We start from the raw sequence: 19,129 nt of genomic DNA, 5'->3' as shown, positions 1-19,129 counted from the left end.
GAATTTTCCTGTTTTCGTCCGAAATTTTTTATACGTATTGTAAATTTAGTCGTTTTCGGCCGAATTAATTTTTTTATATGTAGTGTAAAATTTAACCGTTTTCGGCCGATTTTTTTTATACGAAGTGTAAAATTTAGCCATTCTCGGCCGAAATTTTTTATACGTAGTGTCAATTTAACCGTATTCGGCCGAAAATATGAGCCTGGCCCCCTTCATTTGTGAAGTTTTGTATACATTTTGAGTCCCCCCCCACGGTGTCTTAGTTCAAGCTTCGCCACTGATTCCAACTGGTTAAAATTTTACATGACATGATTTTTAACTTTTGAAGATGTAATATAGGGTAAGGATATCTCGGGAACGTTTCGGTGGGCCCCGTTTTTGGCACTGCAACCATCTAACTCCTTTCTTACCTTGCTTTTACTGCTATCAAAGTACAGAATGAAGAGTATACCAGTAGTTGATTTAGGGGACCGAAAGATAGATAATATTATCACTCAGTCTGCAGCGTTTCATATGTTGGAGGAATGTGTTGATCTCCAGTGGTTTAAAAGCTGGGGATCTAAGAAACTACATGAACTTGGTCTTCCTCCTATGAAATCGAATCGGATTATTAAGGTATGCAACTAAAAAAAACCTTAATTATAATAGCTATCCTACAATTAGTAAGACTGCAATTTTTTTTTTATTAATTTGTTACAGGTGGACGGGGATGAACCTGTTCTGCAGGCTTTTAGAATCATGCAGGAGAAGGGAGTCTGTGGAGTGCCGGTTGTTGCTAGCGGTGGAAACAAGGCGGTTGGTAATATAAGCATCCGGGATATTCAATATCTACTAATCGCACCCGAGATTTACAAAGATTACAGGTTGCTGAAATCACTCAAACTATTTGCTATTACAGTAAGATAATAACCAGGATGTAGCAACTAGCAATATGGGCTGGTCTGCACGTGGGTAAATGACTGAACGTTCAGTGAACAGTTCGTGAACTGTTTGGCGTGAAGTTCGTTTATCTGATGAACAAACATGAACAACACGTTTTGTTCATTTAGTAATATGAACAAACTTGAATACAGGTCTCGTTCATTCATTTATGTTCGTTCGTTAATATATTCATTTAAAAGTAACTTTATAGCCCATTACAACTTAGTATAGTTTTAATAACTATTCAACACATTGTTATTCACATTACTTATAACTAGTTTTAGTTCAATTATGTTCATTCATCTATGTCCAGTTATATTCGTTTAAGTTCGTGACGCGTTCGTTTATACTGTCGTCTGTTAACAAACGAACATTAGCGAACACGAACAAGAAAAGCCTGTTCATTTGATTGTTCGAATTCAGTCGTTTATTCGGTTAAGTTAAATAAACAAACACAAACATACTCTGTTAGTGTTATTTAGTTCGTTTACAAGCCTATGGGTCAAACAGAAATACTTTTATCCTTTTTTTTTAAAAAAAAACTTCTATAATCAATTAGTGTGTCAAATATGAATACAAACATTATACTTGTAACGGTGTTGCGGTTTATACTGCAGATCTATCACAGCAAAGAACTTCCTAACAGCAGTTAAAAACTACTTGGATGAGACTAAAACAGAAGCCCCTTTGATGAGCGGTATGGTTACTTGCAAAAAAGATGACACACTCAAAGATGTAATCATGAAACTCGATTCCATGAAGATTCAGCGTATATACGTAGTCGACGAACAAGGGAATCTCGAAGGGTTGATAACACTCAGAGATATTATTGCAAAGATAGTACATGAACCTAGAGGGTATTTTGGTGATTTCTTTGATGGTATTTTACCCATACCTCAAACCTCTAGGGTGTAGTAAAAAGCTATGATTTTGTGATCAAATATTTTTATTTTATTATATTTCGTTAGCGCTGCTTCCTGTAAACGCCCTTTAAAACAAGGGCGTTTTGGTCAGGAAGTGGTTTTTAATTTTTTATATGTATTTAATTTAATATACTCTTCGGTTTTAAATAACCTGGATATCGACCTCATTTGTTAAAAAAACCAAATATCGCAACATGAAGACAATCGAGTATTCAAGTATATCATCACACGATGACATACGTTACATGTGACATAGAATCTAACATACAAGCACAAAATTATTACAGTATACAGAAACAACAACATACACTATGTACCTTTTCTCTTAATGCTGTTTAAAACCGCAGGCTTTCCTTCGAATAAATCCGACAAGTAATTCTCCAAATCCTCATGAGTATATTTGACGTATTTCCCGCCATATCTTCCACTCTCCAGTTGACTTCCAAACCTCCCTACAAACGCACGGTAAGCGGGAAGCACTTTTTCGGATATTGATATTCGAAGTTCCTCACGAAGCTGATCGTCGGGAACTTTCCAAGCTGATTGTATTCTATATATTTCTTCAAAACACGCGTTAAAGTTTATAAATCTTTCTTTAAGAAGTAATTTAGATCCACTACTTAACCCCCCACCAATCCCTTCATCCTTCAAACACAACAAAGCTTTCCCCCATGCTGATCTGAGATAACTCATGTGCCATTGACGAATCTGACCGCAATGTCTGCGAATCCACCGATCACCAAAAAGGTTTCTAAGATCCGAGTCTTTCACCTTTTGAACAATATAAAGAATATTGTTCATCAAGAACACGTATCTCAAACCGTCATCATCATACAATTTCGACTTCTCTTCAAGATTCGCTTCTAAACACGCGATTAACGACAGTAACCGGCATGAAACAGGAGATAAAGTAAAAGTATCATCACTGTCAATATCAATATCATTAAGCTCTTTAGAACTCAAATCATAATCTTTACCTTTATCCAACAGCGTGTTTAACGAATCACTATAATCAACCAACAGTTTAACATAATTCATGACATAACGAGTCACTGGATGAATCTCACCGCCCTGTAACGCTCTCCTCGAATTCTCACCCTTCACCGCATTCTCAAACTCGACAAACGTCCCAATCGCAGCCTCACTCAACCCACTCAAAACAGCCTTCACCTCATCACAAACCAACTCACCAGACTCATCAACAAAAAGCGTCTCGAAATCGGGTAACACATCCGCAACAACATCATACATATCAAGAATCCTAAACAGCTTCTCCGACGATCTCTTCCCAATCGCAACCGCTTCACCAAAATCCAAAAGCTGCATCACACACCCTTTTGTAGTCTCCACAAAACTCACCTCTTTAAACACTTCCGACTCGCTAAAAACCTGTTCACATAACTGTTTTTCCCCAAATAACAGTATCTTAACCGCGATTTTAACCGTTTGAATCCACTTCTTCATTTTCTCATCCAAAACCTTCCACTCAATCCTCTGCACTTCTTCAATACTCAGCTTTTCTACCCCGAGAACGAACAAACACTCGTCCAACACGTCCCTACGAACGTTACAATACACCTGACAACACTCCTTTTCATAACCGGATCTAATCATCCGATCCGCTATCGCTTTAAGCTCCTTAACCGCATCAGCGTAAACCAATTCGACACTAACATCATTCCCAATGCTTCTACCTCTTTCATAAACATAACTACTTCCTTCATACTCATCTTCTTTATAACTACCAATATCATTATTATTATTATTATTATCATCATTATTACTATTTTCATCCGCGAGTTCACTCTCGTTTGCGCACTCGTGCACGCTCTCGTGCACAGACGAGAGTGAACTCTTGCGGATTGATCCATACAGTTCCTCTGCGTCCAGAGGAACTGTACTGCGGATCAAAATACGTTGAAACTCGTCCTCGAGTTTCAACATAGCTAAATGTAACGCGTTCTCAGCGCGATCAACCATCTCGCTTTCGCCATCGCATTCACTATCAATAATATTAACATTAGTATTAATTTGTTGTGTTAATTTGATAACTGTATCCACAGCTTCCAAATACTCATCCGCCTCTGCGGAATACGAAGACTCGTCCCACGGGGACGAATTCGGGTCACCGAGACCTCCGGAATCATGGTGGAGGATTAGTTTTTCGGCTGTTTCGAACAGGTGATCGGCCGAGAGCATCATGATCATATTATATCATATTATATCGTATCGTATCATATTATTATTATTATTATTATTATCAATGGGTTGTAATGTGTTGAGGTGTGGATAATAAGTTTATCTTTGGGTTATGTGGGTGATGGCATTAATGGTGATGAGTCTGTTTATTATATTATACAGCGGCCCACCGGTTTAGATATTTTGTGGACGGTACGGTGGTTGGCCGGCCGAAAGATGTCATATCAACTCGGGTTTTAATGACTTGCTTTTATTATTATTATTATTATTATGATGATGTAGGGTGTCACTTTTACTCAAAATCTGAAGCCTAACCGGAATCTAAACTATCTGATACAAAAATCTTGAACCCGAGAAAAGGCCAACCTGAACCGAAGTAATTCGGGTTGGTTCTTGATCAGATTTCTAGATTTCGGGTCAACTTGAAAAACACGAATAAATTATTTGTTTAAAAACATGATATTATTATTAGGTATGCGCATTGTATACAGAATACTTTAGACTTTTCACTTGTTCCTATTCCACATGTTATGGTCGATCATACTATTTATTGTTTATATTTCTATTCTAATTATGGCTAATAACGACTGTAAATCTGTAATAGAAGAATACGTTGGTTTTGTGTTTCTTTATTATTTGGTTATTTATGTAACGAGTAAAGAAAAATCCGTTGCTTTAGTTTTCGTATTGTATTTTTTCTTTACTTTTTTTTTTAATTTTCTTTGTTTTCTTAGATTCACGAAACCCGATTAACCGAACTCAAATAACCAGAACCCGAAAAACCATGAGAGATTTGGATTGGATTTCGGGTCTAATTTTAAAACTTTGAAACCTGAAAAACAAACCCGAAGGTAGATGTGCACAAATTGGGTATTTTTTAAACCCGGAGCCGGGTTCCAGGTATAGTCGGGTATTTGACCGGTTCCTCTAGTTTTTTTCGGGTTTCGAGTAGGGTAGGGTCGGGTTTTGACTGGGTATTTCCGGTTCCGGGTACGGCTTCGGGGAGAAATCCTATACTGGTCCTACCCGCAGGTCAGGTATGGGTAGGAACCGGTTCTGGGTCGGTTCGGACCCGACCTTTTTGTGCACCTCTACCCGAAGAACACCCCTACTTGGGTGGGATCCAGTACTGATAAAACTAACATCCTAAACATGCAAATAACTATAGTAAATATAGTTTTGAACTAGGGTAATTATATTATAAAAATAAAATACTAGAATCATAATAATTACTTTAGTTTAAAAGTTATAGAGTAATAATAATTACACTACTATTAACATAATTACCCTAGTTATTTGTACATTTTTCACGATAAAAAACATTTGTATCTGACCCAAACAATACAAATAATAATATGAGATTTTTTAGTGTCAAATTTCTTTTTGTAGTTTGCCTTTGCTAGACGCCAGTGGATCACCACCAAATTGGTAAATAAGAGAGTTATAAGCATCCAATTTTAGTCAATAGTGAAGAAAATTGTCACTTTCATTTAATAATTTGGATATTGATCGGTTATGGAAAATGGAGTAAAATCAATAAGTAGGGCCGGGCCATTCATTGGGTTTTTATTTTTCAGTCTTGAAGTTATGAAGATTTTAGTTGGGACACTCGTGGAGATTTATGAAGGTTTAATCTGCAATGTCTGTATTGTATTCGATTTCAACAAACCGATTTAACATGGAGATTCTTTCCATGAAGGGACGTTGGCGGTGGTGTTGCCAATCATATGAGGACACCGATCCTCCATGGTGACCCGATTATCTTTAGATCTTGTTAGTTGTCTGAGCTGACGTATCTATTAGTTATTAAGCAAATTAAAATAACAAAAATTTAAATACTTTTTACTACAATAAAAACAAATAACACCCAAACCACCCCGTTCATCAATCTAGTTAAGACACATGTCATGATAAGATATCACAAACTCACTTTTGCACGAAATTCTGTCCCAGCCTCATTGGTGGCAAGAGGGTTATGTGCTATTATTTTGGAAAACTTTTCTTGTTTGAATACATTTTAGTAAAATAAAAAGTACACTAAAAGAATGGTTTCAAAGTTGGGGGCAATTTCATTAAATAGTATATAAGTTTCAAAACTGTTTCGATTAGGGCATTTAACTTTAAAAAAATATTTCAATTAAGTTACTCAACTTTCGTAATTTATTAAATTAATGATTTTACCATGTTTTTTTTAACCTTTTTCATTTTTGTTTCACGTAGTAAATCTTTTTATCTTTTTTTTTTATGTTGACGTTGAGTGACTTTTAAATTCTAATATAATTAACGTTTTTTATATTTTTTAAATTTAACTACATATATTGAAAAAGTTGGTGAGACTCAATTTGAAGGATAAACATTGCATGAGTAATCAAATTAAAACACTTTTGAAACTTGGTTACTATCATGTAAGATATACCCTTCAAAGTTGTAGCATTCAGAAAACTACATGAACAGCTATAAGACTTTGTGCTTGTTACTTTGTTCCTAGAAAGTTGTAATATTTTAAAACTATTAACTTTATTAGACCAAAATCATCACTATTAACTAAAATTTAACTTTGATAAAGATCATTTGTGATCCCTGACTTGTGACAAATAATTAAAACAATACGAACGTATACACCTTACTTCTTTTTCAGCAAAAAACAGCGGAACCCGAATGCACACTTTACACATCACATGACAAAATATCAATACATGACGCTACACCGATGTAACATAAACCATAAGCAAAATGACATACCGGAATCTAGGCTAACCACATCTAATGTTATCCCTTTTGAGTCTTAAACTTAAATCATAATGGTCCAGTTTTCGACCAAACAAAGTGCCAAAAATGGGTATTCAACATGCCATGTACCTACACAAAATGCAATGTTACATGATTTAAAGTAAACATATAGCCTCCCCCTAGTCTCTGCTACAACTAAAATTCCATGATAAATGCAAATAAAGCAATTAAAGCAATTGTTAGTTATCATCCAAACATCCAAAATTAAACTTATATTCCATGATAAATACAACCCATTTTGTTTTTGGGAAAGTCCATGAAAATCTAATTGCTCACTATTTTAGAAAAATCCCAAGTTAAAATTGACTACTCCCATCATTATAATTAATATGGAACACGTGCCGAGCCGTTCGTAAGCTACCCCGAGTTTGAGCCAAAAAATAAGTTTGTTTAATAAACAAGCCCAGTCTGAGCCCAAGCTTCACATATTGAACTCGAGCATATTATTTACAAACCTTTTATTTAATATAAATATATAAACTTTCATCATAAATATTATAATAATAATAATAATATATTATGTTATATATAGATTTATTATTGTAAATATATAAAAAGGTTATAAATGTATACAAATCAATTTATAAATAATAAACGAGCTGTGCATGAGCTTACGCGAGCTTGGGCTCACCTAGGCTCGTTTACATCTGCAACATTTAAACTATGATAATGAAATCAAGTACCTTTATAGTTTGGAAGACGCTAATGCTAATATTTTTCCAGTGCTAACATGTCACATTGATGCATCTCCCTATTAAATCACATCATGATACAGTTTAAATACAGAATACATGAGAAATCATTCAGGGAAACCTCAAAACAGAACTTACAGTTTCGGACAGCTGACCGCTCATAGATTTCAACATCGTCTCCAGTTCATCCTTCGACACCAGGAAATTCACATCTGTTTCTCCTGAATTTGGTCTTGTGTTGTTTTGAATCTGAAAGTTAACAACAGATTTGATATAACAGATACCTAGACTATGATAATGATAATAATAATAATAATAATAATAATAATAATAATAATAATAATAATAATAACAACTAGTTTAACATAATACAGTACCTGTTCCTTCAATAAATCTTCTCTCCACTCCCTATGAAACTTTTGGAGCAAAAGTGTCAATAATCTTTGTATCTCAGGCAAGACTTCATCTGGGAACACCTTCTGTATTTCATCCTTATTATCATTCTCATACACACACTTACGAATCAACATGCGTAGGCATACAAAAGCTGCATAATTTATTTTTAAAAATCAGAATACAATGTTCATATAATGATGTTTTAAATTACAGATAGTTTTAAATTACATGCTTTAAGCGTACCAAAGTGCAAAGCGACACAAGGCGACCAAAGTCCAAAAAGCGCAGGGGAGGCTTGCGCTTTTTGTACACAGGTCATTTTTATGCTTCAGAATGTTGTATCGCGTGCTTTTTAGTAGGGGTGTGTACGGTTCGGTCCGGTTATTAGCCTCAATCAAATTAGCCAATCAGTTTTCGATTAATCAGTACATTTGTTTGGTTATTTTAATAGTTTTCGGCTCGGTTAATGACCATAATCAAATTTGCGCTTAATTTATTACTTATAATTACATGAAAGGGATAAATAGATACATGAGATACAGGTATAAATACATGAAATGGAGGTATAAATACAATAAATGGTGGTATAAAAGCATTATATATATTAATTATTTTTTTACCTAATTAATTTTAATAGTTAAATAAATGACATACTCATGTAGGCTCGCGAGCTGGCTTGGGCTCGGGCTCGATTATTGAAAGAGCATAATTTTAGGCTCAGCTCGATAGAGATTTCGGAGGTATAAATACAATAAATGAAGGTATAAAAGCTAGAAATATATGAAAATATGTATGACTCGGTTAATTTCAGTTAACCAAGCATATAACCGATTTTCGGTTCGATTCAATTTATATACAAAATCCTATATAAAGCTTATGTATAGCTTAATGTTGGGTAGGGGATGCTAAAAGCTAGGGGTTCAAACGAGCCGAGCTGCTTGCAAGCTACTCGAGATCGGCTCGGGAAAAATCTCGATCGAGCCGAGCCTAAAATTAAGCTTGTTCAATAATCAAGCCCGGGCTTATCAAGCTCGAGTCAGCTAGCGAGCCTAAATGAGCCCGTCATTTAATTAACTACTAAAATTAATTAGGTAAAAAATTAACTAATATAATATACAATGATACAAAAAAATAACTAAATAATATATATTATGTTATACATAAGATTACAATAACAAAAATAAATAGTAACAAGTAGAGATGGTCAAAAAAACCGGTTGGGGAACCGGTTTACCGGTTTAAACCGGAAACCGGTTTTTACGAAAACCGGTTTTTTAAAAACCGGTTTGACCGGTTTACAAACCGCTGGTTCGTATTTCGGTTACAAGTTTTAGATCCAAAACCGGTTAACGAACCGGTTAATGAAAAAACCGGTTTTTTTTAATAACCGGTTATGGAAAAACCGGTTAACCGGTTTATAAAAAAACCGGTTTTTGACCGTTGTGGAAAAACCGGTTAACCGGTTTCTCCATAACCGGTTAACCGGTTAAAAACCGGTTTTTGAACGTTGTATAACGGCTATATGCCCGTTTTTTTTTTTTGACCGTTTTTTTTTTTTACCATTTTACCCCCACAAACATCTATATATAGTTTAGGTTGGGTATTGGTTAGATCACACTCGATTATACAACTCCAAACGCTCTAAACGTTTATTTCATACGCGATTATTTTGTTACTAACAAGCCGAGCTCAAAAAACCACTCATGAGCCGGGCTCGAGCTATAGATATAAAGCTCAAAACAAGCTGAGCTGAGCTCGAGCTTAGGGGTGCAAACGAGCCGAGCTGCTCGCGAGCTACTCGAGATCGGCTCGTGAAAAAGCTCGATCGAGCCGAGCTTAAACGATCCCGAGCCCGAGCTCAAGCCTAAAAGAGAGATCGTTTAACAAACGAGCCCAAACTTCACTTATCGAGCTCGAGCCGGCGCCTAAACGAGCCTGTCATTTATACATTTTTTTATAAATATATATAGTAATATATACATATATATTTAATAACTATTAATTAATATATATACTTTTATGAAAAAAAAACTAAATAACATATATTATTTTATATATAAAGTTATAATGAAAAAAAATATACAAAAATAATTATAAAAATATAAAAAAATTAATTAATAAATATTAAACGAGCCGAGCCCGAGCCGAGCTCGAGCCTGGTCGAGCTCAGGCTCGGCTCGGCTCGGCTCGGCTTGTTTGCACCCCCAGGGTGAATGATTAGTAACACAAATCAATAGCGTTAAATCATACAAAAGAATATATAAACAGTAAACACATAAGCAACATGTATTTATCTTCTTCGAAAATAAATAATAATAATAATAATAATAATAATAATAAAAATAAAAGTAGAAATGATTGATTACATACAGGATCGAGGTCAGAGTCATTCTGAAGCTGAAGCAACTCACGGATGACGTCACGGTCGGGTGAACCAAGACCGGTTTTTCGAGTTGTCCATAGGGTTTGGAGTATGTACTCAACCGATTCCTTTGAATTGGCTCTGACTAATAGGGATAAGTTACCCCATAACGAATGCTCCATCACTGTTATTTGCAGCAGTTAATCTACTCTAGGGCACCGCATCGTTACAGTTTAAACAAATGGAGCCCGAGCTCGGACTGTGAGTTGTTTTTCTAAACTCGGGCTCGGTTTAAGCTCGGCCGTGCATTTTGAGATTAATAATATAAGCTCAAAAGAGGTAAACTTGAAAATTACAAGGGCTCGTTAAAGACATGACGAGCCTAAACGAGTTTCTCATACAATGCTTGTGTTTGGAACTCTGCTCATTTCGAGTTTTTTATCGATCCGAACTTGAATGGCTAGCAAACAACTTGGCTCGTTTGCACTTTTACCTTTTATGAGGAAATTATTAGTTTGAATATATATTTTTTATTTTTAAATCTATTAAAGTAACACGGTAACCTTTTACTCTTTTCTTTTTTTTTTGAACGGCTAACAAACGGAATCGGGGAGCTGGCCCAACCCAGACGTACGAACCCTTAAGCGCCTCCAAGTTATCCCCGTTCTGTGAAAACCCCACTTTCCCGAATGTTCAATTGTGATAAAACCCGAACGCATCAAACCAGAGATCACAAAGGTCCTGATTTTCCTTCATTGAGACACGCATGCCCTTCCCAAAGTATTGTATGTGAAGATCGAACATAAGTCTCCATTGAAGAACCCATGTTTTTCTACCACTACATGACATTGGAAAGGACGCTTATGTTGTTTTTACCACAAAATTATTTATTAGTCTGTTATAAGAATTATTATTATTTTTAAATGTATCAAAAAACAATATTCTTATTGCTACTATTGTAAAATAGTAAACTGCTAAAATCGTCTATATGAGATTTGGTCTCTCTGAAAGCTACCTCTTTATTCATGTGGATAGAGGTACGGTGTGTCTACATCCAACCCTCCCCAGACCCTACTTATAGCTATGCTATTGATGGGACTTCACTGAATATAATTGATTGATTGATTGATTATTTTTCGGCATACTAACTCTTTAGGTTTTTTAATCTTGTTGTTTCATCCCATTCTCGTCTACTAGGGACAATTATGTCTTTTTATTAAGAAAGTTTAAAACTTATTATTATTATTTTATATATTCTAAAGAGTTTTTTAATTACAAAAAAAAAAAAAAGAAAAAAACTGAATTTCTCCTAACTTAACGTTAAATATAGACAAAGTTAGATTAATATATAAAAATGAAAAGATTTGTAAACCTTAAGGTTCCAACGGCATAACAAAAACTTTTAGATGAAACTGGTAAATTTGACTAAACCTCATAGACAATTTAGCCGTTTACTCTTTCTGTATTAAGGGGGGTGTTTGGCTTAGCTTTTTTAGCAAAGCTTATATCATTTTTAGCTTTTCTTTATAAAATAAGTTTAGTTTGGTGTTTGGTTGAGCTTTTTTAGCTTATGCTTATAAGATTATATAAGCTTATTTGAAGATGGTTTTTTAGCTTATTTGTTTAAGTGGGTAAATTACCCATTTACCTTCAATGATGATGGATTAATAATATTGAAGCAACTTATTACTAAAACAAATTAAATAATGATGGATTTAACAACTTAGTAAGAAGTATAATCAACTTGTAGAATATAAGCTAATCCAAATACTTAAAAGGAGCTTATCAAATAATAGAAAATAAGCTATAAGCTACTTTAAAAATATAAACATAGGATAAAAAATAAAAGCTAGGACAAACTCCGAAAAAAAAAAACAATCGTAACTCCTGTAATTCTAAAACTATTCATTTGTCGTTTAAACATAAGACCAAGAGACATGTGCCTCTACTAAATGACTTAACCCCACACTAACCTCTTTTTATATATTAAACTGTAGATATACACGATTACAATAAGTGTCATACATTATTTTGTATGTTCAAGAATCAAGTTTTATTTTTTTTCACATACTTCCTTATCTTTTTAAACAGTTAATTTTTTATTAACCTGAAATGATGCAGAATACTGAAACATTACAAAATAAGTAACCACCATCAAATTACAACTGGAATAAAACCCAACAAGTTGAGAAAAATATGAAGAGCTTAATAACAGCTCTTAGTCCCTTGAGATTGTGAAACTATCATAAACATTTCCATCTCTACTTTTCATGTACTCAAAGAGAAGTGAAGAATGGTTAAAAGCAGTAAGTTTGCCATATCCAAAGTCGGTGTCTGTATAAAGAGTCCAGTCCGGATTTATATCGGCAAAATTGTCAACTTGACTCCCTGCTCCGCCAACAACAATGTGGATCGTCCCCATCATGCTACGCATATAATTATATTCGTCCCTGCTCACACATTCATTCTACGCAAAAATGTCATTTTATCTATTAGTTTGTTACACTCGGTATTTACCAAACACATAAACATCTGATCATTTGACTATTGGGCGTTGCTAAACGTTAACCCCCCCCCCCCTTCCCGCCCATTTTTACTAAACATACCCCCTCCCTCAAGTTTTACATTAATACAAATTAAACCTTTTTTGTTTTGTTTTTTGTCATTTTGCTATCATTTATTATTGTTATTTTTAATACACATTCTTTTAACTTTTTATTTTATTTTTTTTTTTACTTTATGTTTGTAATTTTTAAAACGATTTTTTGTTTATTTAAAATAACAAAAAACATGTTTGTCTTATATGAAATATTTTTTTTAATTTTAAAAATAAGTTTTCTTTTTCTACAATTGTTTTCTTTTTTTTAAATAGTTTATAGAGATAGTTTGCAATTTTTTTAAAACAAATTTCATAATGTTTGTTAATAAATAAAAAAAGAAAGTGTATTTACGTAATAAAATGCACAAATTTTATGCTATAACATGAAAAAAATGTTAATAGTGGTATAACATGTCAAATAAAATTGTTCAAGAAGTTTAAAGTTTGGGGGGGGGGGGGTAGCCTAAGGGGGTGTTTGGGATTCCTTATTTTGCCTCCTTATAAATTTTCAAGTTACAAAAGTGTAACTTATTGAACTTTATCTCTCACAATATAAGCAATGCCAAACACCTTATTACTTTTCAAAAAGTTTATAAGTTATAAGTTAGTGAAAATAAGCAATCCAAACACCCCCTAAGCCTTGACTATTATGACACCAAACAACAGAAGCACATCCCAACCGAAATTTCTACACTCTGTTGTATAGAGTTGATTGTTTGATTCTGATTATTTTATAACGTGTTTAACCTATATAACTGAAAACTTGGTTGATAACTTGATATTCTACATTTAAATACAAAACAAGAGTGGTACCTCGTATACAGGACAGGTTCTTTTATAGTTACGACTGTCTCCAGAGAATGCAATGTCCACTTTGTATTTCTGCCATAGCTTCTGTATTGACTCGTTAAAGGAATCCTGATTATTATAATATCCAAGAGCAGCATTAGCTGCAAAAATCAGCCATGGCTGTTCTTGTCTGTCAACTGATGCAAAACAATTCTCCATCCATTCATACTGTTCCGAGCCCTCGTCCCAGTCGAGCTCTGAATCCGCTATGCAGAAGCGAAGCATTCCATAATCTGCTGTATACCTATCAACATTACACAGTTTTGAGATGAAACAGTATTAAAATAATTATATCATATATGAAAAAAATAAAAAATAAAAAAATAAAAAACTTACCAAGGCTTTGCTCGGTTTTTTGCAGGTACGTAGAACATGGTTTCTGCAGGCACACCACACTCTCCACCTGAATCGGAATCCCCAAAGAGTGATCCGGAATGAGGAAAATCTCGTTCGTAATGCCCACTGCATGGTAAAAACTTAAAAGTAAGACGTCAACACGCACAAAAATAATCAGGTTTTGGGTTGTCACGTCTAACGTGTTTAATACACTAGTTGTGTTTGGATTGATTTTTTTAATTAAACAGGTCGACCCGTCAACCCGTTTTGACTTGTTAGATAAAATGTTTAGAACTAAAAATTATTTGAACTAACGTTTACAGCCTATTATTTATATAAATGTGTTACAACTTGATTATTACAACCCGTTCAATGATTCAAACCTTGCAGTCATATACGGCTTTCTTGAAGCAATAGATTGAATTTGAGCAGTGAACTGGTCCCACTGTGAGATATATCCTTCTGCAAACGCTAGATTACCGATATGAAATACTATATCAAAGTTTTTGAGGTCATTTTTTAATTGGTTTGTTGTCATTAGTGCTCCAGGCTGGTCATCATTGTATTCATGTGAACCGTCACGTTCTGCCTGAAATCAGAGATATTAAAAGTCTTTTATTTAAAATTTTAAATCGTTCTGTATATAAACTTTAATATTTGTCAACACTACCTTTCCCATATTTCCAAATATAATAACACGCTGCAATGAATCTTGTCCAGGATTTGGAGATGATTTAAAACGATATCTTTGACTCCAAACAATAGATCCATTCACCAATCTATGGCCCATTCTATAATCATACCTACAGCAGAATATTAATATTTTAAATCATATATCATTTAAGGAGAACCGATAAAACTAAAAATCAAAGCGTACATGGTATTAGCCCGCAAATTATTCAAGAAACTAGTGTGTATAAAACCAGGATCACGCCATCCAACGGTACTTGCAGGTGGACCTGCACACGAATTATACTTAATATATTTTTAACAACCCTTTAATTTATACCGTCCACGTGAAATAAAAAAGGGGTTTCAGTGGGATTATACCGGGTACATTTATTTGTTTGTCCGTTATATTTTTAGCAACCTTTGTATATATTTTTATAAACTTTCATATGACTAAATGTGACATCATACCACACATGCTACTACGAGAAAAAGTCAAAGTTCCCGCATGGGAAAGACTTCGGCCTTGACGAGTCAAACTATACTCAACAAACGGATCGGCTTCATCAACGTTGTAGCCGCTTGTCCACGTCACCGCCATCTGATGATTTCATCATTTAGAACACAACAAAAGAGCATAAAAATTGGAAATTAAAATCATAATTGGAAATTTACCTGATTCCAAGACTTCCCTTGAGCAAGGCGTGGATAAAGCGGAGCTTTAGGGTTTTCAAACGATATAGGATGTGTATATCTGATCAATTTCGGCTATGATTCCAGAAAAGTATTGTGTTAGTGAGACTGTAGTAGCAACGCAGCATCAACAAATCAAATAAAGAAACTTACATTGTACAACCCGCCAGTAAAAAGTGCAAAAGCGAAATCTGCACGCTGATTAATAATCTGAAACCGTAATGAACCTCGTCTTCTTCTTACGTAATCAGGACTGGAGTAATTCACAAACTTGTACTGTTCATGTAATTAATTTATCAGCTAGAAGAAGATATACGAACTAAACTATCTGCAACTTTAATATTTATAAAATTTCAACCTTTAATGGTGCTGTGCATAAGTATGGAGCCTCTTGCCAGTGAATGAAGTCATCAGATTCGTTAAAACAATCTGATGCACTGCCGCATTCATTCAATCAATGAGAACCATAATATTACTTTGCTAAATAAAATAAAAAACTATATATATATGTGTGTGTGTGTGTGTGTATTACTTGAAGTTTGCTGGTGAGAAAACTCCAACCCAATCATCGTTACTTGGTTCTGCAGACACCACACGCACGGTGATTTGCAAAGTATCCTCGCACTATCATTGACAAAATAAAAAGATTAGTAAGACAACCGAAAGATACAAAAGGGAAATAAACTAACCAGAATGCATATATATAATATCAACAATATCAACAAGTTACCGTATGTTGGCGAGATTCAATAGTAATTGAAGCTGATTCTTGAATATCGATAACAGCTTTGTGAATCGCGATATTGGCGAGTGGTTGTTTATTGGTGAGAGAATAGGTGACACAAGATTTCGACACCAAGAACAAGAACAACACTAACAAATTATTCATTATTGTGATTTTATCAAACAGTTTAGTTGACGTGCGTATAGATGCAACTAAACTAACACTCGGTTATGGATGAACTCTAATTCAACACGCAGGGAGTATTTAACTATTTATTATGCAACATAAACTACTAAACAGTAATAAATCTGCTTATAATAAGGAAACATAAAGTGTGTGAAACAAAATGGAAAAAATTCAGGAGTAAGTAAAAAATGATGTAACAGCAAATATCTATAAAAAATTTAATCATGGAATACCGGTTCTTGATATTTTGTTATACAACAGAATATAATATGTTATAGAAAACAAAATTTTGTTGTGCAAATATGAAATCTCCGTCACCAATAATCACCACAAGAACATTTCCCGTCTTCAAAACGATGGAACCGACTAGCATCTCTAAAAACAATCACTCGTCCCGTTGCCTTAGTTATCAATTTGACCGCCAGGTGGCAGTCATCACAAATCCGGTGACTCTGCACAAGATGCAACAGTGTTGAATTTGTTGTGTTTATCAGCCCGTAAGAAATCGCAAGTTTCTCACTATGATACAATGACATTTGTTCTTCCCGTTCATCGACGTCAGGAAGCAACGAGTTTTTCTTTGGAACGTAACCATGATTTTCAATCTCCGACATTAATTTTTTCAAATTGTTAACAATCTGAACACGGGGTTTGGATTTATCTCCTGATATAAACATATGCTGTTGTTTCTTGACATCTATCCACGTACACGCAGGCAACATTCTTAAACCCTTCTTTCTTAAAGAATTAAACACCGAAGCCGCCTCTTCAAGTTTTCCACAACTGTTGTATATATTTAACATAACAATATAATTACTAAGTTTTTCCGGTCCCATCCCGTAAATGTTCTCAGCTGCAAGTTTCCCGAGCTCTAAATTCTTGTGGACCCTACACGCAGTCAACAAAGCAGCCCACATATTGATCGTCGGCTTAAACGGCGCGTCTCGAATCAAAGCAAACGCTTCATCCAAAAGCCCTTCGCGACCTAATAACTCAATCATGCATGCATAATGCATGGCCCGAGGCTTTACTTTAAAATCGGTCCCCATTGATTCAAATATCTCCCACCCTTGTTCTGATAAACCAGAATAGCTGCAAGCCGATAAAACCGCAAGAAACGTGACATGATTCGGGGCCATTCTTTCACTAATCATACGGTTAAACAACTCTACAGCTTCAATCCCACGACCGTGGTTACCATATCCCGCGATTAACGCGTTCCATGAAATGACATTCTTCATAGGCATTTTATCAAACACGTTGCGTGCATCATCGATTCGTCCCCATTTACTATAAAAATCAACAAGCGCCGTGTTGGCAACTATGTCTAGTCCAAAACCGTGGCGTACGAGCCCCGCGTGCGCTTGTTTCGCGTGTTCTAACGAAGCTAATCTAGTGCAGACTCTTACTATCATTGAAAAAGTAAAATGGTCCATTTTAACACCGGAATCCTGCATCTCGTAATAAAGATCCAACGCCTCTTCACTATACCCGTGAAGCGCATACCCCGCAATAATCGAGTTCCAACCCACCGTCGTCTTCTCAGGCATAATATCAAAAACACAATGCGCATCCTTGATACTACCACATTTACTATACATATCAATCAACGCACACGACACAAATATATCCTGACTCACATCCATTTTAATCGCACACGCGTGCAACTGCCGTCCCGGGAATATCAACTCCATTCCCGCAGCCGCACGCATCATCGTCGCAAAAGTCCTTGAACTCGCCTCCGACCGCTCCTCCCACAACTCCAAAAACAACCGAAACGCTTCAACAAAATCCCCAACATCCACAAGCCCGGAAATTACCGTATTCCACGAAACCAAATTCCGTTCAGGCATTTCATCGAACAACACGCGTGCATCGATCATCATCCCACATTTCACATGCATCAACAACACCCGATTCCTCAAATACAAATCGGGCTCAAACCCGCTATCAACCATGTACCCGAACACCCGTTTCACCCCCCGAATCGACTTCAAACTAATACAAGCATCAACCAAAGCATCATAAGTACTCTTCCCAACCCGAACATCAAAACCGACACTCGAGTTCCAAAATCTCAAACAAGTCTAATGCATCTCTATACTTTTTACATAAAACTAGTTTCTCAATTTGCCCACAAAGCCCAGATTGAGATTCTTTCTTAGCTACCTCATAACCCGGTTTTAACGGGTTTGGGTTTCGGGTGTAACCCGTGTTGTTCTATGAACGAACAAGTGATTCCGGGTGAGTGTGATCTGGGGTTTCTTGTGGGTAATGAATAAGACCCGGAAAGTAAGAGAGTTTTGACATCTGGTAATGGGTGATTGCTGGTTTCGATTACTGATTTGTTGTTCTTGTGAGACGATATAGCAATGTTCATAGCCATAATTGAGTGAAATTATTGTAGAAGATGAATATTATTGTGAACTGGGTTTATGAATTAGTCATCAGCATAGAAGAATCCGTCATATGTTTGGTGGAAGTTAGTTTGCCAACTGAAAACGAACTGGCTCAGTTATGTTTTGGAGATAATTGTTTCGGTTCGAGCTCGACTCGTTTTGATTTAAAACGGCTTGAGTTTGTCTCGTTTATAGTTGTGTCTATAAAGGTTGAGCTCGGTTCGTGAGTAGTATGTTAAACTTCAGCTCAATCGGGTTCAGTTGAAGTATTATTTGAGATCCGGTATAAATAAACGTACAAATAACCAGAGTAATTACAGTTAGTTTGAATTAGAGTAATTCTGTTATAAAAAATAGAGAAAAGATATAATACAATAATTGTTTGACGTAC

At 35.2% G+C, this 19,129-nt stretch overlaps 3 protein-coding genes and 2 pseudogenes across 4 annotated transcripts; 1 reads left to right on the top strand and 4 right to left on the bottom strand.

The window, feature by feature from the left end:
* The first annotated feature begins 339 nt into the window (after window positions 1-339).
* LOC143543320 (SNF1-related protein kinase regulatory subunit gamma-1 pseudogene) lies at window positions 340-1,864 on the top strand (annotated as a pseudogene). Its single transcript, XR_013137053.1, has 3 exons — window positions 340-615; window positions 700-863; window positions 1,539-1,864. The product of XR_013137053.1 is annotated as an SNF1-related protein kinase regulatory subunit gamma-1 pseudogene (transcript).
* Window positions 1,865-2,002: 138 nt separating this feature from the next.
* On the bottom strand, window positions 2,003-4,046 carry LOC143543319 (exocyst complex component EXO70B1-like). The gene has a single exon (XM_077035670.1). It carries the CDS (start codon window positions 4,044-4,046, stop codon window positions 2,154-2,156), a length of 1,893 nt encoding a protein of 630 aa, XP_076891785.1. The 3' UTR covers window positions 2,003-2,153.
* Window positions 4,047-6,718: 2,672 nt separating this feature from the next.
* LOC143543318 (uncharacterized) lies at window positions 6,719-8,240 on the bottom strand. Its single transcript, XM_077035669.1, has 5 exons — window positions 8,150-8,240; window positions 7,903-8,072; window positions 7,664-7,774; window positions 7,517-7,584; window positions 6,719-6,902 (listed from the first exon to the last, which is right to left on the bottom strand). Exons 1-4 carry the CDS (start codon window positions 8,238-8,240, stop codon window positions 7,567-7,569), a joined length of 390 nt encoding a protein of 129 aa, XP_076891784.1. The 3' UTR covers window positions 6,719-6,902; window positions 7,517-7,566.
* Window positions 8,241-12,340: 4,100 nt separating this feature from the next.
* On the bottom strand, window positions 12,341-16,318 carry LOC143543317 (putative inactive purple acid phosphatase 27). The gene is made up of 12 exons (XM_077035668.1): window positions 16,160-16,318; window positions 15,962-16,053; window positions 15,788-15,866; window positions 15,583-15,705; window positions 15,412-15,504; window positions 15,208-15,337; window positions 14,945-15,026; window positions 14,738-14,870; window positions 14,451-14,656; window positions 14,068-14,193; window positions 13,696-13,975; window positions 12,341-12,750 (listed from the first exon to the last, which is right to left on the bottom strand). Exons 1-12 carry the CDS (start codon window positions 16,316-16,318, stop codon window positions 12,502-12,504), a joined length of 1,752 nt encoding a protein of 583 aa, XP_076891783.1. The 3' UTR covers window positions 12,341-12,501.
* Window positions 16,319-16,528: 210 nt separating this feature from the next.
* On the bottom strand, window positions 16,529-18,753 carry LOC143543341 (pentatricopeptide repeat-containing protein At5g50390, chloroplastic pseudogene; annotated as a pseudogene).
* Between the last annotated feature and the right edge of the window lie 376 nt (window positions 18,754-19,129).

This window comes from Bidens hawaiensis, unplaced genomic scaffold (assembly GCF_021521415.1).
Source record: "Bidens hawaiensis isolate Kalapana, Puna unplaced genomic scaffold, B.hawaiensis_p1.1 tig00013117_1, whole genome shotgun sequence".
Classification (NCBI taxonomy): domain Eukaryota; kingdom Viridiplantae; phylum Streptophyta; class Magnoliopsida; order Asterales; family Asteraceae; genus Bidens; species Bidens hawaiensis.
Note: the sequence above shows the minus strand (reverse complement) of the source record. Positions and strands in the feature narration are given on the sequence as shown.

Coding starts and splice junctions, on each gene's coding strand:
- LOC143543319 (XM_077035670.1), bottom strand. CDS start 4,046: ATGATGCTCTCGGCCGATCACCTGTTCGAAACAGCCGAAAAACTAATC.
- LOC143543318 (XM_077035669.1), bottom strand. CDS start 8,240: ATGACCTGTGTACAAAAAGCGCAAGCCTCCCCTGCGCTTTTTGGACTT. Junction 8,073..8,149: donor CTTTGGTACGCTTAAAGCAT/GTAATTTAAAAC, acceptor TAAATTATGCAG/CTTTTGTATGCCTACGCATG. Junction 7,775..7,902: donor AAGATTTATTGAAGGAACAG/GTACTGTATTAT, acceptor GTTAACTTTCAG/ATTCAAAACAACACAAGACC.
- LOC143543317 (XM_077035668.1), bottom strand. CDS start 16,318: ATGAATAATTTGTTAGTGTTGTTCTTGTTCTTGGTGTCGAAATCTTGT. Junction 15,867..15,961: donor TTCTCACCAGCAAACTTCAA/GTAATACACACA, acceptor TGAATGCGGCAG/TGCATCAGATTGTTTTAACG. Junction 14,871..14,944: donor AATTTGCGGGCTAATACCAT/GTACGCTTTGAT, acceptor ATTCTGCTGTAG/GTATGATTATAGAATGGGCC.